Source organism: Oryzias melastigma, linkage group LG8, assembly GCF_002922805.2.
Source record: "Oryzias melastigma strain HK-1 linkage group LG8, ASM292280v2, whole genome shotgun sequence".
NCBI lineage: Eukaryota > Metazoa > Chordata > Actinopteri > Beloniformes > Adrianichthyidae > Oryzias > Oryzias melastigma.
Window position 1 is genome coordinate 9324401 of NC_050519.1, and position 21224 is coordinate 9345624.

The 21224-nt window shown below is 37.3% G+C and overlaps 2 protein-coding genes across 3 annotated transcripts; one reads left to right on the forward strand and one right to left on the reverse strand.

Annotated features, from left to right (window-relative positions):
* Window positions 1-503: 503 nt before the first annotated feature.
* Window positions 504-7742, reverse strand: xab2 (XPA binding protein 2). Its single transcript, XM_024272908.2, has 19 exons — window positions 7568-7742; window positions 7056-7204; window positions 6609-6732; window positions 6302-6499; window positions 5820-5954; window positions 5567-5731; window positions 5331-5475; window positions 5095-5246; window positions 4730-4849; window positions 4278-4409; window positions 3455-3586; window positions 3209-3322; window positions 2921-3083; window positions 2619-2809; window positions 2080-2202; window positions 1805-1976; window positions 1469-1595; window positions 1256-1362; window positions 504-1145 (listed from the first exon to the last, which is right to left on the reverse strand). Exons 1-19 carry the CDS (start codon window positions 7601-7603, stop codon window positions 1084-1086), a joined length of 2547 nt encoding a protein of 848 aa, XP_024128676.1. The 5' UTR covers window positions 7604-7742; the 3' UTR covers window positions 504-1083.
* A 517-nt stretch (window positions 7743-8259) lies between these two features.
* On the forward strand, window positions 8260-20930 carry LOC112146864 (myosin heavy chain, fast skeletal muscle). 2 transcript variants are annotated; one of them, XM_024272902.2, is made up of 41 exons: window positions 8260-10362; window positions 10719-10769; window positions 10866-11088; window positions 11234-11377; window positions 11495-11651; window positions 11783-11810; window positions 11885-11996; window positions 12073-12165; window positions 12244-12307; window positions 12417-12515; window positions 12607-12710; window positions 12789-12927; window positions 13020-13138; window positions 13229-13378; window positions 13479-13649; window positions 13745-14051; window positions 14271-14347; window positions 14433-14520; window positions 14611-14728; window positions 14833-14956; window positions 15048-15184; window positions 15270-15525; window positions 15631-15873; window positions 15962-16138; window positions 16210-16355; window positions 16440-16530; window positions 16623-17012; window positions 17086-17212; window positions 17292-17410; window positions 17545-17741; window positions 17821-18004; window positions 18099-18264; window positions 18386-18510; window positions 18596-18904; window positions 18991-19194; window positions 19277-19402; window positions 19960-20130; window positions 20227-20331; window positions 20413-20508; window positions 20592-20723; window positions 20813-20930. In XM_024272902.2, the coding sequence occupies exons 3-41, from the start codon at window positions 10885-10887 to the stop codon at window positions 20828-20830; spliced, it is 5817 nt and encodes a 1938-aa protein (XP_024128670.1). In that variant the 5' UTR covers window positions 8260-10362; window positions 10719-10769; window positions 10866-10884; the 3' UTR covers window positions 20831-20930. The 2 variants fall into 2 exon arrangements, with proteins under 2 accessions (XP_024128670.1, XP_036069109.1); XM_036213216.1 differs by lacking the exon at window positions 8260-10362 and having other exon boundaries at window positions 10628-10769.
* Window positions 20931-21224: the final 294 nt, after the last annotated feature.

Sequence of the window (21224 nt, forward strand, 5' to 3'; positions counted from 1 at the left end):
GTCACCGAAGATGGCAGGTAGAGATGAGGATGTGCTTTTGCTACAGGTGCATCGGAGATACAGGTGAATGCCTGAGGGGACGCTTAGGAGTGAACGAGGATCCACGTTTTAAGGTGTAGTCTTTTCAAACTGCAAAAACACAAACTGGTATTTCTAAAAGTGAGGAAAAATATATTATTCCATACAGATATCTTCATGTAATAATATAAAATTTAAAATGTTCATCACTTTTTGCTGAAAGGTGTGGAGTTCTCAAAACTCGCCTCTCAGGTTAATTTGTAAGAGGATTAGTTTAATCATATTTTAAAGAATACTAATCAGTCAGCACTTTCAAATTATACATTTTGAGATTTATGGACAGCAAGAGACCCATAAAAAAAGAACTTTTGTAATAGTGCATATCAAATTACCTTATACTAAAATTATAATTGAATAAACAATTTTAAAAAATCAACAAAATCTGTGTATCTTTAGTCACACTGATATAAAACACTACCACAGTGTAGAGTACAAATGAAATATTTTAATCCAAAACCCTTCAGTGTCCACAAATGACCTCTTTAAGATTACAAAACTGCTTTTGGAGTCTGGAGACAGTGACTATTGGTAATAGAATCAAATCTTTTCATGCTTTTTAACCAACCAGTTTATGTACGTTAGTTAAAAGTTTAACACAATGTTAGACTTAAATGTTTGGAACATTTCTATGTCAGAGATAACAATTAAACACGGAACTCTTTTTCAGAAGAAACCTTAATGAAGTAAAATATTTGACAAACATAAACGTGTTCACATTTATTTCAAAGAAGTTACTATAAAGTAAATAAAAACATATTTTTGTAACCGCACATCAACATTTCAGAAGAGAAACAAAATGATGGTTTTCAAAACTAGTATTTTAAGAGAGTGACACCTTGTGGCCAAAGTAGTAATTGTTCCCAAACTACAAACCCTAAAGAGAAAACGATGCATTCTATTATTTTTATAATTGAATTACAATGAAGGTACAACATAACATATATTCAAAGTTTAAAATGATTCTATGAACTATCACAAGTCTTTCTGAAAATCTGCAGAGTTCTTTCAGTCATCTTTAAGCCCTCCAAAGACAGCTGTTGGGATGCTCTTCTGCTCCAGCTGGACCTCTGCAAAGTCCAAAAACACAACAGTTTCAGTGCACTTTCATCGCCAAAGATTGCAAAGTCAAACATGTCAAATGTTGACAATAAACAGTTCTACTGAGCCTGGCACACACCTTCAGGTCCTTGGTCTTCATCATCTTCATCCTCATCATCAATATTGATCTCATCAGGATTTGCCTGTTTTGAAAGTTCAGCCAACTCACTACGAGATGTATCACTCCTGGAGTAAATGAGAAACAACAATAAAAACTGCTTTCTTTTTCCTTCTCAAAACCAGAAGAAAAATAAATGTTTCTTCTTTATGTAAAAGAGATCAGCCAACAGACCTGACAAAGAGAATCTTCTCCTTAGGCTTGGGTTTATCTTGCTCTGCCTCCGCTGCAAGCTGCTGGGCTTTCTGCTCCAGCATCTTCATATCATCAATGCCCATCTGGCCTGGAGCAAGGTCTGACACTGATTATAGAAAACAAAAAATCTTAACTTTTTAAAATACTTTTAAGATGTTGTGGTACTTCAACATATTAAACACCACAGCTCAAAAGGTTGTCAAGAGTAATATTTCTAATGCTAGACAGACTGCACCAAAAACAAGTGATGAACAGTTATCACAAGTTAAAAATCGAAAAGCATGACTTTACCAAGTTCTAACTCAATTCTCTCACCAGTGCCTGTGGAGCTTGTAGTTGCTTTCAGCATCTGTGAGGACATAAAGTTGACCTGGGTGTTGTAGGTAGCTTGGACACTGCGTTTGATCCTCAACATCTCTCTAATGGTGTCTTCATTTCCATGGCGTATCTCAAATTCCTTCCAAGTCTGCCAGAAGTTCGCTGTCACCTGAAAGTTTAAGTTCACAAAAACATTCAAAATACTTAAAAATAAAGCCCATAGGTTTCATTTAATAGTGACAAACAGATGTCATGGAGGTGGTTTCTCTTACCCTGGGGTCACAGATCTGAGAACAGTAGGAGTAGATGGCTCTGGCTCGATCGATCTCACCAAGTTTACTCTCCATGTCAGCAAATCGCAGACACATGTCTCTGGAGTGCTCATCAGGAAGTACCTGCACAAACACAAGATGGAAACTTGTAGATTCGAGCCATTTAAAGATCTAATACTGTTGTTCTGTTTGGGTGCAGCCACATTAATAGTTTATCATCTCTACTACAAATTATAAAAAGAAAATAATTAACTTAAGCTTTAAAATGTATGTAATATTCTCAAATCACGTGCATATATAACTCTGTGATTATTAGGAACACCAAATATTAAATTATGAGCCGAGAAACAAAAAACCTTATTTTAAGTGTCTTGAAGTTTTAGATCCAATTTGCGTGATGATAAAAAAATGCATTTGTTTCAGAAATTACTTATATACATTTGCTTTGTCTTCATTGAGAAAAAAATCAAATAACTAGGTATAGCACAATAATGAAAACAAACAATGTTCTTCACCAAATAAAGAAACTGGATTCAAACCTCGATTGCTTTCTGATATATTGCTCTGGTGTATGTAACTCCATAAATTTCAGCCGCTCGCTTGATGTAGATATTGAACATATGATGCCTCTCCTCAGTTTCCACAGCCTGTGTTGCTCTTTCATACACAGCCATGGCGTGTCGAGCCAATCCATATTCCTCCTCCAGTTTAGCATACAGCAGATAGATGGCTACAAATGAAGATAATTGTCAGAGCACGACATAAAATCTTTTTCTTTTTTTTACAATTTAAAATGACTGCAGATCTGCAAAAAAAATTATTTGTATATATATATATTTACTCTTGGCAAATTTGGCAGGGCACCCATCCAAGGCTTGTTCAAATAAATCTCTGGCTCGTTCCAGCTTCTTGCCACCATAACGGTCAATGAACTTGGTGAGGTACGTGTTCCAGATGTCGTAAACGTTTGGCCATTTGAAAAGAGCGATTCCTCGCTCGTATGCCTGTAAAATATTAAAAAGAAATATTTCACAAAACTTTAAAAACCTGTATTTATTCCCAGGTATAACAAGCACTCGTACAATTTACCACCCCGCCAGAATTAACAAAACAATTGTCAGAGTCTTACTTTAAAGCTTTCCTCAAAGTAATTGTGTTCTTCCAGAAACATGGCATAGTTGATGATGATTTGCGGGGTTGCGATGCGGAGATCTATTATGCGATCATAGACTGCTTTAGTAGACTGTGGGGAGATAAAAAAAAAAAAAACATAAAGGCAAAGTGGGGTTAGACATGAGAATCTACTCAGCAAATCAACTGCACAAAACATTATAGATTTAAAAGACATTTTTCTCAAGACATGCAATAAACATACCTGGAAAGTGCCGAGACTTTCCTCCAGGTCTGCCAGCATAGACCAAACCTTCAGGGACTTGTAGACTCGGTTTTGGACTGGCTCAGATGAATCAAAGTACTCTGCCTTCTTTGACGGGATGGCTGTGGCTTTCTACAAATATTTCAGATATTTTAAAAAATTATAGAGAACAAATATATATATACTTTAATAGCTTTAAAATGTTTATCTGCTAATAGTTTTGACTTAACTTGTAACAAAGGATGTATAACAAATTAGTAATTTATAAGGAAATATGCCTCAATAACTGAATAAGAAAGGCCCTCATATTTCTTTTGAGTAACAAAGTCTAATAATTTAAGCGGTACGTATTTTAATTGACCTAAACTTAAGTAAAGCTTTGCATGATGACTTATTATTTTAAATAAGCAAACATGTTTTAAAAAAAATCGAACATCTTAAATTACTACACTACAAAAATGTATCATGCAGTTCTCAACTCTGCCACTAGATGGTACAAAATATTTGGTCTAAGGAGACCTACAGCTCTATTTGAATCTTTTGTACTGTAGCTTCAAAAATGATTGTTAAAAAAAACACTATTGATTGGTAGTCTATTTCTGAGTGGTGATTCTACAAAGGAAAAATGTATGGAAAGAAGTTTTCAACAAGTAACAAACTATTTCTCTGCAAGAGTTTAATTCACTTACGTTTAGTATTAGGAAACACTAAAGTTTTTTTTTGTTTATTTTGCAAATAAATAAAATGTTATATCTTACGAACTCACAAGATGGTGCAAACTAAACATTACACAACCATGCTTCTTGTCATAGATGTGTCTTACCCTCAGTATGCGTAGTGCCTGATCATAGTTTTCGTGACGAAGTTCCATCTCGCCATATTCACACCAAACTGCAGCAAGGTCATCCACCTGCTTGAAGTTCACTTTGGTAGCCTTCTCAAAAATTGTTCTTGCCTTAAATTATTAAAACACAGAATACAGAAGAGAGAAATTTGTGAAAAACATTTGTGGGGGAAATGTTTTACAATATAAAAGATGTCCCAGAGTTCTGAGGATCTGTGAACACAGTAATCTGTAGTTTACTGATGTCACAGCATCAATATATTCAATGTGAGGCTCAATAATCATTAGTTAGATGATTAACACTTTATTTTATGCATAATCATAGTCTTTATTAAAATCAACATTTGAGGCCAAGTTGGGAAATTAGTCAAAGCATTTAAAAACTGCTTTCAAACTGACTGAAGAAAAAAAAAGAACTCCTAATGACTTACATCATCCAGCTGTTCATTCTCCTCATAGAACTTAGCAAAACACACCCAGAGAGAGTGTGGCTTTCCAGTGGCTTTCATTGGATCCACAGTTTGCGCAGCCTCAGTGTAAGTGTTTATAATCTTGAAAGAAAGCAAACAAAAGAAAACACAAAAAGTTGTTTTGAAGCAAAATAAATAATAGGCAGAGTCGTGAAAGCTTTTTTAATGCTATACAAGACTAATTGCTGGATATAGCAATTAGTAGTGTATGATTACTGCAAATGTTTGACACAATTCTAGGTATGTGATCAAACATACCAATAAAATGCAAAACTATTGTGACATGAAATTGGTTTGACGTGTACAGAAGCCTAACGAATGTTCACCTGGCGAGGGGTTCCCTCGTACAGTTTTACTCTCTTGTGCCACTCGTGGACATTATGGGGGTTCTGCCTCAGGAGCACACTGTTGAGTAAAAGTGGTCGACGAGCTATGAGCTGCTCAAAGCGAGCCAGTCTAAGCTCCAGATCTACATCATCTACAAATAGAAAGAGAAAATAAATAAGGTAAAGCAAAACTGGTGAGTATCGTTGACAAAATTGATTAAATAATTAAAACAAACCCTCTTCATCCTGCCCCATCTCAGAATTAGTCTCCATCTTGGCAGCAATCATGCTCTCTTCAAACTGTGCATAGCTGTCAAAGACCTGTGTAAAATCTCTTACAGTAACCACTGTGAGGATGGCTTCCTCATACACATCTCGAGCCTTAAAACAAGAAAGAAGTAGAAAAGTACATTAGATTAACATCTTCCAGTGAATTATGCGTGGAATATTTGAGTTTTTAGGAGAAACACACTTTCTCAAAGTGACCACTCCTGATGTAATAGTCAGCTAAAGAGCACCAAAGTTTCCCCAGCTGGTCTGTGAACCGAGTGAGACCTCCTCGGATGATAGCTCCCACATTGAGGGAGGTCACCTTGTCAGGGTTCTGTGAGATCAGGTCACAGAGCTCGTGCCACAGCTAAACAGAACATAAGAAGAAAAGGTTAAATAACAATTTCCTTTTCAAATTGAATGATTGTCTGACAAGTTGATATGTCAAAGCTTACCTGATAGTTGGATTTGCCCTCTTTGGACACAAAGTTCTCATCATTGACAATCGCAGCGAGCCGTACAGCTGCTTCATCCAAGCGACCAACAGATCGCAAATACTCTATGTATTCTTCTGCATTCTCTGGAGACAGCTAATGGTTACAAAAACAGGAAAAGTCATTCTAAATTAGTTAAGGTACTGCAAGTATGGATTTCTAGAGCTTAATCAATTTGCAAGTTTAAAAAAAAATTACTTGTGCATTTGTCCGAATCTAAGAAAATGTCTGTACTTTCAAGTCATTTTAAAATCTCTTATTGGTTAAGTCTTGTAGACACAGGGTGAAACACCTCTGAGGGTAAATCAACAAATTTTGTTTGCATATATAGATTTTAGTATTAAAAAAAGAGCACATTTAATGTCAATGTACCACAACGTTGTTGTTGCAAAAAGTCATTAAATACCATTAAAATTATATAGCACATATAATTCTTTACTAACCTTAAGGTATCTGCGATATACTCGGATGGACGTCTCAGGCAGGGGCAGATTGTGCACAAAACGGAGATACAAAGGCCAGATTCGTGGATGTTGAGTTACGGGAAGAGCTCTCAGGGCACGGTCAAAAGTTCGCCGACTTCTTGTGATCTTACACTGAGACACGAGGAACTGGCAGTAATCAAGCCATATTCTGGGCATCTAAATTCAGGAAAAGAAGATTATTTACAAATTGGATACCACTGATAGGAATACTGATCATTTAATCTTTGGTTTAGTATGATATAATTTAGTGTGTATGGACCATCACCTTGTGCATAAACACCAGAGCCCTCTCATGACAATTGTTGGCTTCCTCAAAGACTGGTTCAGTGATACATTTCCCTTTTACCTGTTTCCGCCTCTCTCTTAGATAATTATACCACAACTTGTAGCTAAAGGAGAAAAAAATAATGAATTAGGCCTAAACAAGACAGAACAGCTTTGTATATGTTCAGTTTTAAATCAGAGTTAAATTAGGTTTTTGTTTAGAAACTTATTTTATTTGAAGAAATATATCATTGAAACTTATAAGTGGTCAGGACAAACCTAAAAATATAAGTGGTACTGAATATAAAAATAAAAATAAAAACACTTTGCATGCCCCACTTAAAACAACTTTTACATTGGCCATTCTAAACGTCTTTTGTCAATTCTAATTTACTTAAAATATTAAAAGTTTTCTTAATTTTGATGAGTGAAAGCTGCTGACAGTTACCTTCCAGGTAATTCCTTCAAAGCCCGCTCATAGATCATGTTGAGGGTAGTTTTGGGTCCATTCTGTTTGAACTCAATGTAACGCATCCAGCACTTGACCGAGTACGGATTCCTGATGATCTCCTCCTCGTAAGGCAGGTCGTCATCCTCCTGATAAAAGAAACACAGAAAAAAGGGGTTGGATTGTTCTTTAAACTATAGTTATTATTATTATTATTATTATTTACCGTTGTTCAAAAACAAGATAAAGCGACAGAGATATATATATATATAATTTTTGATTTTCCATGTATATTATTGATTTAACATGTATACCACACGTTGAAAAAAAAAACAAGGTCATGGTTAAAACCCTGCAAAACAAAAGAGTTAATTTGAACACTGTCTAGGTTTAAGCATAGATCTTCAAAAGCAACGCCGACCGAGTGGCTAGCTACACGAAAGTTAGAGCCAGCCAGAAAACACCCTTAAAATACAAAAATGTATAACTATATACATTACAATTTAACTTACAAAGATAACATCAGCTTTTCCGTTTACTGATGGCATTTCTACCAAGAATAAATGGCTCTTCGGGGTATTTGTGATGCTAACTTTTGGTAGGCTACATTAGCTAGCAGACGCGGTGCGTGCGTTGGTTTGTGAAACTTCCTGTTTCTGGTCAATGAGTGCGCATGCGCTCGAGAGAGGCGCGAGACAACAAGATGTCAGCGGTTTGTAGTTTTTAACATTCGTGGGTTAAATGTAGACAATTAAAATACAGGTAATATACCAACATTTTGATATTTATAAACAATTTGATATAACATAAAAAAATATTTTCCTATTATATGTCATGGCTCGGAAAGGAGAGATATAATCATTTTAATTTATTTTTTGGAAATCTGTGTGTTTAACGATTAACTGTACATGTGTATTATTATGTTTTTTAGAGATACAGTTATGTATTTTACATTACTACAATCAGTGGCTACTGCAATCACATTTATCAGGATGGGAAATAATGTAGAATCAAGTATTTTAAACTATAAAAACTAAAATATTCTTTTTAAAAAATCGGATTAAAGGTAACTTTTTTGTCATTTCAGTCTTTAGTTATGAGAGATTGAAACATTTTTTAACTCCCAGAAAGTGCTTGAAGATTTAAATATTAATCAAGATTTTAATTTTTATTTATAAATATAACCATCCATTTATGAATCTGATTGTTCCTGTTTAGAAGTCACGGAAGCCCACCCATCTTCATTGTTGATGGAGTGCACCCTGGACAGGTTCCTGGTTCATTGTGGAACCACAGAAAGACAAACACCACTCACCCTTACATCTATACCTACAGAACAATTTGGAGTCACGAATCAACACAAGGAGCATGTTTTTGAACTGTGGAAAATTCCATATACATTTCACACAGAAAGACCTAGATGGGACCCAGAACCAGAGCCCTGTTGAACCAGAGAACCAGAGCCCTAATTCTCAGTTGGTTGCAGATGGTTTTGTAGGTGGAACCCATCAGATGAAGCATTTAAAAATACTACTTCTGTAATGAGTTTATTTTGGGGGAACAAAATCCTTTCCCATTCTCATGCTTGTTTTAAAATCAGGAATTCTTCTTTCCCACGCCTGCAAGCCCAGAAACAAAAAACTGTTGCCTTGTTATTGGCCAATCAGATATTTGCGTCAATGCACAGCTGAACAGGTGGTTAATGTTGTGGCTGCTGAATGAAGGCCATCTGGGTCTTCACATACAAATTTAGCCCAAAGCTTTAGGCTTAAATGTTAATCTGCACGATTGACATACATGAGCTGTCATTATTATTAATTGTTTATGTAACTAAAAATAGTAAGCATGTAAAACAAACCATGACATTTGCAATGGTTTTGATGATTTATCATGTCTGAATAAAAAAGTAAAAGCATAAACCTTATGAATAGGAAACCTTTGGCTATTTTCAAATAATGCAATTTTATGTGAGAAAAAAATGTATGAAAAATAAATAGGTAGAAATAATTTAATCACAATGCAACTTTTCTGTAATTGTGACCCTTGAAATCGGCAATGCAGCAACCAGAAAAAGTAACTTTTTCAAAGTATAATGTAACTCATAAATGTTTTTTGTAAATAATTTTGAATATCCCTGAGAGGCATCTAGAAAACTGTCAACATTTGTATCTCTTTAATCAAAAGTAATTTTCTTTTTTATGTTTCTGTAAACAATGTATAAAAGAGATAGCAGCTTTTAAGGGCTCAAAGTTTCCATAATGGTTGCATCTGTAGAATCAAATGTAGTATGTGAAGAAAGAGGTTTGATATCTGAGTGTGTCTTATTATAGGCCTTATCTCAGACTGGTTGGCAAATGGTCTTGTCCTTTTAAGGTGAGGTGATCTTTGTGGAAAGGGCCTTACATTCAGTTTTATTAGAGCAACACGAGATGTGCCAGTGCCCTGCAACCATATACCAGCGGCACTTGGGTGCTTCTCCAAAATGAACTTCCATTCTTAGCTGAGAGGCAGTGTGGTTACTTGGTATGGGGAGGCAACTTTTTTTATTCTAAAATGATCAAATCTTAGTTTGAATCTTAAATAATACATTTGTAGGAGCAAAGGATCTGGATAAAATTGTTTTGCACAACATCTATTTTAGGACATACCTAAAACATTACTATTATGCTTCTGTTTCATGAGAAGCCCAATGCTTTTAAACATGTTGCATGAGATTATTAATACTGTAAAGAATAACTTGCACTTAAAAAAAGCAGGGGGTTTAAAGTAAAAAAAAAAGAATGCTTAAAAAAGTGGCAATAATTGTTTTAGTGCAAAGAGCTCAAATCCGACCAAGCTTTGACACTTAATACAGATGACATTTAAATGTTTTTTATTAAGGGTGAAGAATTTATGAACCCAAAAACGGAGGTCAAAGGACATTTCCTTTAATAGATTATTACAATTTTTATTGTGAATCCTGATTTTTATGTCTCCATAAGATATTTTACTCAGAAAAGGTCACATATGTACCCCACAAAATATTTCGGAGCAATAATTTTCAATGTGAAATTAGAATTCATTTATTTTTTGTTATCTTTTTTCCTTTTTATTTTGACATTGCTTAGTAGAATAAGCATCATCTGGGAGATAATAAATTTTATATCAATAAATAGCCTACTTGACATGAAATGTCACACGATTGCTCTTAAGATGACAAGGATGCTTGACCAAAACGAGGGGCTGCCTACTGCTGACAAGGCAGTTATAGCCTTTATAAAAGCTGCAGCCTCAGACTCGACTGAGAACTGAGAGGCATCCATCAGAGGTCAGTGCTTTGTCTTGTTTTTTGTTGTTATATTTATTCCAATTTTTCTCTGTTTGCTTCCATGATAATTCATCTTGTTCATATAACTATTGTAGTTGTTATTCACCTAAATGATTTAATAGTTTGAAAGTTTTTTGTTTATATTTGAGCTATGATTATTGAAAAAATATTCATATTTTTTTCAATAGTTTGAGATTTGAAAATAGCCTTTAATTTTTGCCCTATATTTGACGTTGGATTTTTTGTGACATGAAAATGAACAAAAAGTCATCCAAAAGTTACAAATCTCTCTGCACAGCTTAAATATAGTTATTTTTTTTAGTATTTAAATACTCATATCTGTCTTTGTTTGATAGCATCTTTAGACATCAACATTTGTCTGGGTCACTCAGTTGGAGTAATCAAAGGTAGGATCTGCATGGCTTTTATTTAATCAGGACTTAATACAAAGCCAAATATTAGCACAATTTCACAAAAAAGGATACAAATCCCCTCTCTTTTAGGACCATCTAAAGTGCAAAAATGAGCACTGACGCAGAGATGGAGGCCTATGGGCCTGCGGCCATCTACCTCCGCAAGCCAGAGAAGGAGAGGATTGAGGCTCAGACGGCTCCCTTTGATGCCAAAACAGCCTACTTTGTGGCAGAACCAGAGGAGATGTACCTGAAGGGAAAACTTATCAAAAGAGAGGGTGGCAAAGCCACTGTTGAGACAGTAACAGGAAAGGTTAGTAAACTAAGGTTTTGTTTACTGTTACTTTTCGTTTAACAAGTGAAATGTAATCAACTTTAAGTATTTTATGTAAAGCAGTTGATGCATGAAACACTGGTTAAAAATGTTTTTTTTTTTTTTCATCACAACTCTTGTAAAGACTTTAACTGTGAAAGAAGATGACATCCATCCCATGAACCCTCCCAAGTTTGATAAAATTGAGGACATGGCCATGATGACCCACCTCAATGAACCTGCTGTGCTGTACAACCTCAAAGAGCGTTTTGCATCATGGATGATCTATGTAAGTCAATAAAAAAGACAAATACAGAATAAAAACTTTAATACTATGGTATTGTATTTCTTTAATGTTTTTTTAAGTTTTTCATTATTTTCAGCAATAACTTGTCTCTCTTCCCAGACTTACTCTGGCCTGTTCTGCGTCGTTGTGAACCCCTACAAGTGGCTTCCAGTGTACGATGCTCAGGTTGTTGGAGCGTACAGAGGGAAGAAGAGGATTGAGGCTCCCCCTCATATCTTTTCCATCTCTGATAATGCCTATCAGTTCATGCTCACTGGTAAGGGTTGGGAGAGAAAATAAGTTATAATTTTTAAATAATTTGTACTCATTCATTTGCTTGCTTGTTTTTTTATTTTTATTTTTTTACCAAAAAAATCCATTATTTGACCAATTGTTTATTCATTTCAGACCGTGAGAACCAGTCTATTCTGATCACGTAAGTATTAAAAGTTCAATGATTTTACTTTGTCTTGGACTTTGGAAATGTAAGATTAGTTTTTATTTCCTTAGTGGAGAATCTGGTGCTGGAAAGACTGTAAACACCAAGCGTGTCATCCAGTACTTTGCAACAATTGCAATGACTTCATCTAAAAAGGCAGAGGCAACGCCTGGCAAAATGCAGGTATGTTTGCTTTGATTACAAAATACTACCAGACAATGTTCAAATACTCATCATCTTTAAAAAATACCTTCTACAGGGTTCTCTGGAAGATCAAATCATTGCAGCCAACCCTCTGCTGGAGGCCTATGGTAATGCCAAGACTGTGAGGAATGACAACTCTTCCCGCTTTGTAAGTTTTTTTTAAAATGTCATGAAACATTGTTTATGCTGTTATTTTATCATCTAAAATTTAATGTAAACTTTTTAGGGTAAATTTATCAGAATTCACTTTGGAACTTCTGGGAAACTTGCTTCAGCAGATATTGAAACATGTAAGTCAGCTCCTATAACCAGTTCAGTCACTAATGAATAAATTCAAACTCCCCATGTCATGAAATAATGCTAAAAAGAGTTTAATAAACAATACATTGTTGATTGCAGATCTGCTGGAGAAGTCTCGTGTCACCTTCCAGTTGTCTGCTGAGAGGAGCTACCATATCTTCTACCAGCTGATGACGGGCCACAAACCTGAGCTCCTGGGTAAATTTAGAAAAAAATGTGGGCATGCAGTTTTACCCATGTTAAGATGCATTTTTGTGTAAATTTCAAGCATACATTTTCTTTTTTTCAGAGGCTCTTTTGATCACCACCAACCCGTATGACTATCACATGATCAGCCAGGGTGAAGTTACTGTCAAGAGCATCAATGATGTGGAGGAGTTCATTGCAACTGATGTAAATTACTCTTTATATGTTTAAAATAAAAAAAGATAAAAGAAAGGGTTCATTTTGTACATGTTATGTGCAATGCAGACTGCCATTGACATTTTGGGATTCACTGCTGAGGAAAAAATGGGCATCTACAAGCTGACTGGTGCTGTGATGCATCATGGTAACATGAAGTTTAAGCAGAAGCAGCGAGAGGAGCAGGCTGAACCTGACGGCACTGAGGGTAAAAGTGTAATCTCTCTGTGGAAATTATACATATTTTATGTTTACAAATGATATATTTTGTTTTACCTTTGATTCTTTTCTTTCTATCAGTGGCTGATAAAATTGCCTACCTGATGGGCCTGAACTCAGCTGACATGCTGAAAGCTCTGTGCTACCCAAGAGTTAAAGTCGGAAATGAGATGGTCACCAAAGGTCAGACCGTCCCACAGGTAAATATAAAAATGTAATGTGGGAATAAAAAAAAAACATAAAACCTAACATGAATATGAATTTAATACTAAACTCTTGATTTCTTGTAGGTCAACAATGCTGTCAGTGCTCTGTGCAAGTCTGTCTACGAGAAAATGTTCTTGTGGATGGTCATCCGCATCAATGAGATGTTGGACACAAAGCAGCCAAGACAGTTCTTCATTGGAGTGCTGGACATTGCTGGATTTGAGATCTTTGATGTGAGTAGCAGCGGTTAGCAAATCGTGCTATAATTTTCATGCATTTTATGGGGTAAAATCTGTTTTGCTTTCAAATAAATAACCACTTTTTAACCTGCAGTTCAACAGCTTGGAGCAGCTCTGCATCAACTTCACCAATGAGAAGCTGCAACAGTTTTTCAACCACCACATGTTTGTTCTGGAGCAAGAGGAGTACAAGAAAGAAGGCATTGAGTGGGAGTTCATTGACTTTGGCATGGACTTGGCTGCCTGCATTGAGCTTATTGAGAAGGTATGGTAGCTTGCTTAAGCTACTTAAATATGAAAATGGTCACTACTTTTGGTGAACAAAAGTTTTAACATGAAATAATCATTCTTTCTTTCAAGCCAATGGGCATCTTCTCCATCCTTGAAGAGGAGTGCATGTTCCCCAAGGCTTCTGATACAACTTTCAAGAACAAGCTGCATGATCAGCATCTTGGCAAGAGCAAAAGTTTTGAGAAACCTAAACCCGGAAAGGGAAAAGCTGAAGCTCACTTCTCACTGGTCCACTATGCTGGAACAGTAGATTACAACATCAGTGGCTGGCTGGACAAGAACAAGGACCCACTGAACGACTCAGTGGTGCAGCTCTACCAGAAGTCTGCAAACAAACTACTGGCCCTTCTCTATGCTTCTCACGCTGCAGCTGATGGTTAGAAAGCACATACAATAGAAATACATGAAAAATGTTTCTATGTTATAAATGGTAAATTATATAGACTGAAAATATTGTTAGAACTAAGATCACAATTATATTTGTAGCTACATGTGTAAGTTTGCACCAAACAGCGCCAACAAGTCTTCTTTATCTTTCCTTTTTTGTAATAAGACACCTTCACTGATTGCTTCTGTCTTATCATTTTTTAAACAGATGCTGCTGGTGGTGGTGGCAAGAAGGGTGGTAAGAAGAAGGGTGGCTCCTTCCAAACCGTGTCCGCTCTTTTCAGGGTATGTCTGGTAATATGAGCTATAACAGGACAGAAAAAAATGCTCACATGAAACATTACTAACCTGTTGTGTCCCGTCTCCACAGGAGAACTTGGGCAAATTGATGACCAACTTGAGGAGCACTCATCCCCACTTTGTGCGTTGCCTGATTCCAAATGAATCAAAGACTCCAGGTAAAAAAAATCTACAATACTATTGTTTTATATATATATTTTATGATTTTAGTAAATATACTGTAAACCTCATGTATTATTCTTTTTTAGGGCTTATGGAGAACTTCTTGGTTATCCACCAGCTGAGGTGTAACGGTGTGTTGGAGGGAATCAGAATCTGCAGGAAAGGTTTCCCCAGCAGAATCCTCTATGGTGACTTCAAGCAGAGGTAAATTTCTAAAATTATTTGAAAGTGAATGATTTTAGATGACTAAACAGTATAAACAGTAATAAACAAACCACACAAAAACCACATGTTATTTTATTGATTAGATACAAAGTATTGAATGCCAGTGTCATCCCTGAGGGACAGTTCATTGACAACAAGAAAGCTTCAGAGAAGCTGCTTGGGTCTATTGATGTTGACCACACTCAGTACAAGTTTGGACACACTAAGGTATCTTTTATAGAACTATTATTAATAGGCTAATTTTGTAAACCAACTAGCAATTCATGTGCACACTTACTAAATTGAATTTCATTTTCAGGTGTTCTTCAAAGCTGGTCTGCTGGGTACACTTGAGGAGATGAGAGATGAGAAACTAGCAGAACTGGTGACCATGACTCAGGCTCTCTGCAGAGGATATGTTATGAGGAAGGAGTTTGTTAAGATGATGGAGAGGAGGTAGGATCATTGAATATTTCATTGAGATCTAATGACATAATCTTACTGGAGTTTTTAATTCAAAATTGTTTATTTGTGCGCACAGAGAATCTATCTTCGCCATTCAGTACAACATCCGCTCCTTCATGAATGTGAAGAACTGGCCATGGCTCAAGCTTTACTTCAAGATCAAGCCTCTGCTGAAGAGCGCTGAGACTGAGAAGGAGCTGCAGGAGATGAAAGGAAACTATGAAAAGATGCAAACAGACCTGGCTGCTGCTTTGGCCAAGAAGAAGGAACTGGAGGAGAAAATGGTTTCTCTGCTGCAGGAGAAGAACGACCTCCAGCTTCAAGTGGCTGCTGTAAGTTAGAAGTAGCTGCAAACATTAAACTGAAACTATCTAAAAAAATTGTTTCAAACCATATATTGTTCAGACAGTAAGTTTATGCATTCGTTTAAACTACAGGAAACTGAGAATCTCGGGGATGCTGAGGAAAGGTGTGAGGGACTCATTAAGAGCAAAATCCAGCTTGAGGCCAAACTCAAAGAGACGACCGAGAGACTGGAGGATGAAGAGGAAATCAATGCTGAGCTGACTGCCAAGAAGAGGAAGCTGGAGGATGAATGCTCTGAGCTGAAGAAGGACATTGATGACTTGGAGCTCACCCTGGCTAAAGTGGAGAAGGAGAAACATGCCACTGAGAACAAGGTTCATGTTAAACTGATGAACACGTCACAAACTGATATTGTTTAAATGTATATTTCAAAAATACATTTTGCTTTTATGGTAATCCAAGGTGAAAAACCTGACAGAGGAAATGGCTTCTCAAGATGAGTCCATTGCCAAGCTGACCAAGGAGAAGAAAGCCCTCCAAGAGGCCCATCAACAAACACTGGATGATCTCCAGGCAGAGGAAGACAAAGTCAACACTCTGACCAAAGCCAAGACAAAGCTGGAACAGCAAGTGGATGATGTAAGACAAAAATTTTTTTTGAATCATCAAATGTAAAAATAATTGAACAATTAAATAACTTTATCTGGTAGCTTGAAGGTTCATTGGAGCAAGAGAAGAAGCTCCGCATGGATCTTGAGAGAGCCAAGAGGAAGCTGGAAGGAGATCTGAAACTAGCCCAGGAATCCATAATGGATCTGGAAAATGACAAGCAGCAGTCTGATGAAAAGATCAAGAAGTAAGTCAAAAGTCAAGTTTTAGATGGAAAATAAAAGTGTGTGTGGTCTTAAAGTAAAAAGGGACATTATTTATGGAAATCCAGGAAGGACTTTGAAATCAGTCAGCTTCTAAGCAAGATTGAGGATGAACAATCCCTTGGTTCTCAGCTGCAGAAAAAGATCAAGGAACTCCAGGTATGCTTGCTACACCCAATCTGGTTATGATATTGTGGGTCGTTGTAACACACGTCTGCTCAAACAACTGCATTTTTAAAACTTAATTTTAGGCTCGTATTGAGGAGCTGGAAGAGGAGATTGAGGCTGAGAGAGCTGCTCGGGCCAAAGTAGAGAAGCAGAGAGCTGATCTCTCCAGGGAGCTTGAGGAGATCAGTGAGAGGCTTGAAGAAGCTGGAGGTGCAACAGCTGCTCAGATTGAGATGAACAAGAAGCGTGAAGCTGAGTTCCAGAAGCTGAGGAGGGATCTTGAGGAGTCCACACTGCAGCATGAAGCTACTGCAGCAGCTCTCCGCAAGAAGCAGGCCGACAGCGTTGCAGAGCTGGGAGAGCAGATCGACAACCTGCAGCGCGTCAAGCAGAAGCTGGAGAAGGAGAAGAGCGAGTACAAGATGGAGATTGATGATCTCAGCAGCAACATGGAGGCTGTTGCCAAGTCAAAGGTTTTTTTGTTTGTTTAATTTTTAACTACTCTTTATCTAGTTTACAATTTCTAAATTAAACATGTATTTTTAGGGCAACTTGGAGAAAATGTGCAGAACTCTTGAGGACCAGCTGAGTGAGCTCAAAGCCAAAAATGATGAGAACATTCGCCAACTGAATGACCTGAATGCACAGAGGGCAAGGCTGCAGACAGAAAATGGTCAGTCACTTATAATTGAATAAAGTCACTTTTTAGAAAATTTCAAATAATCTAATATATTTTTTTATATTCTGTATAGGTGAATTTTCTCGTCAGCTTGAGGAGAAAGAAGCTCTTGTATCTCAGTTGACCAGAGGCAAACAGGCCTTCACTCAGCAGATTGAGGAACTGAAGAGACATGTGGAGGAGGAAGTGAAGGCATGACCATTTTACAGTTTACCTGTTATAAATTAAGAATTACATAAAAAGTGATGTCTACAGATAAGTCAATACCACCAAAGGAATTTGGCAGAACACCAAAAAGTGTTCTTACATGTAAAATTATTTTTTAGGCCAAGAACGCTCTGGCCCATGCTGTCCAGTCTGCCCGCCATGACTGCGATCTGCTCAGAGAGCAGTTTGAGGAGGAGCAGGAGGCCAAAGCTGAGCTGCAGAGAGGAATGTCCAAGGCCAACAGTGAGGTGGCTCAGTGGAGAACCAAATATGAGACTGATGCTATCCAGCGCACTGAGGAACTGGAGGAGGCCAAGTAAGTCACTGCTGTTCAATCATTTCATCAGGATTCAAATATTTTAGTTGTTTAAAACATCGACATCAATTTGCTGCAGGAAAAAGCTTGCCCAGCGCCTCCAGGATGCTGAGGAGTCCATTGAGGCTGTGAACTCCAAGTGTGCCTCTTTGGAGAAGACCAAGCAGAGGCTGCAGGGTGAAGTGGAGGACCTCATGATTGATGTGGAGAGAGCTAATTCTCTTGCTGCAAACCTGGACAAGAAACAGAGAAACTTTGATAAGGTAAAACGTTAATCTGAGAGTTGAAACTAGTAAAACATGTTATAGGAACAAACTGACCTCAGTAACAAACCTGCAATCAATGGATAAACTCTAGGTCCTGGCAGAATGGAAGCAGAAGTATGAGGAGAGCCAGGCAGAGCTTGAAGGAGCTTTAAAGGAGGCCCGCTCTCTCAGCACAGAACTGTTCAAGATGAAGAACTCCTACGAGGAGTCCCTGGATCAGCTGGAGACCATGAAGAGGGAGAACAAGAACCTGCAGCGTATGTTTACTGCAGAATTATTTAAAATCTATTGATAAGTGGCAATAATTTTAAACACTAATAATAAAACAGTTTTATTGGTTCACAGAATTGTTTTTATTTTAATGTTCCTTACCTACAGAGGAAATCTCAGACCTGACTGAACAGATTGGAGAGACTGGAAAGACAATCCATGAGCTGGAGAAAGCCAAAAAATCTGTGGAGACAGAAAAGACCGAAATTCAAACAGCTTTGGAGGAAGCTGAGGTACTTGTTACCTTGATATAAAAACCAAACCTATATTTAAAAGTCATAAATATATTTAATTTACTGGAACTTCAATTATCTCAAGGGCACTCTGGAGCACGAGGAGGCCAAGATTCTCAGAGTTCAGCTTGAGCTCAACCAGGTCAAAGGTGAGATTGACAGGAAGCTGGCAGAGAAGGACGAGGAGATAGAACAGATCAAGAGGAACAGCCAGAGGGTGATTGAATCCATGCAGAGCACTCTTGATGCTGAGGTCAGGAGCAGAAATGATGCCCTGAGAGTCAAGAAGAAGATGGAGGGAGACCTGAATGAGATGGAGATTCAGCTCAGCCACGCCAACAGGCAGGCTGCTGAGGCCCAGAAACAACTCAGGAATGTTCAGGGACAACTCAAGGTGAACTTAAAGGCTCTTCAATGATTTCAAAAATCTTCATGAAATAGAAAATTAGTTGTCTCACTTACCTTCATTATTGTCATCAGGATGCCCAACTGCACCTTGACGATGCTCTGAGAGCACAAGATGACATGAAGGAGCAGGTTGCCATGGTGGAGCGCAGGAATGGTCTGATGTTAGCTGAGATTGAGGAGCTGAGAGCCGCTCTGGAGCAGACAGAGAGAGGACGCAAAGTGGCTGAACAGGAGCTGGTTGATGCCAGTGAACGTGTCGGACTGCTTCACTCCCAGGTTGATATTTAAAAAAAGTAAAAACTGGACATAACCTGAGATTTGAGAAACACCCAATAAACCAAATTGTTCTTATTTTCAGAACACCAGTCTTCTGAACACCAAGAAGAAGTTGGAGGCTGACTTTGTCCAGGTTCAGGGTGAAGTGGATGATGCCATTCAAGAAGCAAGAAATGCAGAAGAGAAAGCCAAGAAGGCCATTACTGATGTACGTATTTATTTTAGCATGTTTCTGTTGTCAAAATCTGTGTTTACTAATTTCCTCAAGACATTTTTTACACAGATTTGTGGTATTAGTTTTCTTTCTTGAAAGATACAATCAACCTTTACAATATTTATGTTGATTTGTTTACCTTATGAGTTATCCCTTTAGGGGTCACCACATTAAAGCAGCTTTTCACTGAACAGGTGGTTTGAAACAGAGTTTTACACTGGATGCCATTCTTAACATGACCCTTTATTTTAACTTTGTTTTCTGTCTGTAATACCTTAATACATCTAATTAAAAAAATTGGATGTTGCCTCCTCGTCTTTTGGAGTCAGATACATTAACTTTTATGTATCTGTTTTACTGTTTGACATATGTCTTCTTTTCAAATAATCCGTTGTCTTTATTACAATCCAACTAGTTCATAGACTTTGAATATTGAAACATTGTCTAACAGACAATATCTAAAGTGGTGTTTTTTATTATTTAAAAAATGAAGTTCAATGAAAGTTAAAATAAGCACTTTATGTGTAATTGGAAAATATTTTATATTTTAGGCTGCCATGATGGCTGAAGAGCTAAAGAAAGAACAGGACACCAGCGCTCATCTGGAGAGGATGAAGAAGAACCTGGAGGTCACTGTGAAGGACCTGCAGCACCGTCTGGATGAAGCTGAGAACCTGGCTATGAAGGGTGGAAAGAAGCAGCTCCAGAAACTGGAGTCCAGGGTATGAGCCGTCATATAGCTCTGAAGTTTAAATTTGTTGACGCTTTACATATTTATTTTGTTGAATCTTGTGTTTTTCTTCATTATTATCCTGAAGGTACGTGAGCTGGAGAGTGAAGTTGAAGCTGAGCAGAGACGTGGAGCTGATGCGGTCAAAGGAGTTCGCAAATATGAGAGGAGAGTGAAGGAGCTCACTTATCAGGTACATACTTAGTAGTACAACAAGAACAAAAGAGAGAAAAACTTTAGATTCGCCATCTAATTTAATTTTTAATCAATATAGACCGAGGAGGACAAGAAGAATGTGACCAGGCTTCAGGATCTGGTTGACAAGCTGCAGCTCAAAGTCAAGGCTTACAAAAGACAGGCAGAAGAAGCTGTAAGTCAAACTTGACCTTGGGCATGACCCAAATGCAATATTTGTCCTCATACACCATCAGTGAAAAAAAAAAAATGTTACAGGAGGAGCAGGCCAACACCCACATGTCCAGGCTCAGAAAGGTCCAGCATGAACTGGAAGAAGCTCAGGAGCGTGCTGACATTGCTGAGTCCCAGGTCAACAAGCTGAGAGCCAAGAGCCGTGAAGCTGGACGGGTAACATTTCTATTTTTATTCATTGTGAAATGCTTTATTTAAAAAATAATTTTCATGATTGCTCATTTTTCTTTCTTCTTATTTCTTAGTCGGATGCTGCAGAATAAGAAGAATCATGCAGTTGAGCCTCAAAAATGAAGTTTATAAAATATGAACTCGTGTTTTTGGGGTCTTAAACATCTCAATAAAGCTCTGCAACATAATGGCTTTACTGTATCATGTTTTCTTATTCATTAATTACTAATTTATGTACCTTATAATTCTCTGTCTAAACTGCAGGGAAAGGCATGTAAAATAGGAAAAAAAGGGCTGTTCAAAGATAACTTTTGTACAAAAACCACAACTATTTTTGTTTTACGAATTGTGTGTGCTCTAATATTCAACACCGACATCTTTCAGGGATGGAACACATATCTGTCAGAAGTCACACACCTTGCATTCAGAGGTTTTTCTTTCGAACACTTTTAAGAGTTTAACAATTCTCATTTTATGGAGGCCCAA

Excerpts from the sequence above, each read along its gene's own strand:
- xab2 (XM_024272908.2), bottom strand. The coding sequence starts at position 7,603 with ATGCCATCAGTAAACGGAAAAGCTGATGTTATCTTT. Across the intron at positions 6,500-6,608 it reads CTCTGGTGTTTATGCACAAG|ATGCCCAGAATATGGCTTGA; the intron begins GTGATGGTCCAT and ends TCCTGAATTTAG. Across the intron at positions 3,587-4,277 it reads AGGCACTACGCATACTGAGG|AAAGCCACAGCCATCCCGTC; the intron begins GTAAGACACATC and ends AAATATTTGTAG.
- LOC112146864 (XM_024272902.2), top strand. The coding sequence starts at position 10,885 with ATGAGCACTGACGCAGAGATGGAGGCCTATGGGCCTGCGGCCATCTAC. Across the intron at positions 12,166-12,243 it reads ATGACAACTCTTCCCGCTTT|GGTAAATTTATCAGAATTCA; the intron begins GTAAGTTTTTTT and ends TAAACTTTTTAG. Across the intron at positions 18,905-18,990 it reads ATGTTCAGGGACAACTCAAG|GATGCCCAACTGCACCTTGA; the intron begins GTGAACTTAAAG and ends TATTGTCATCAG.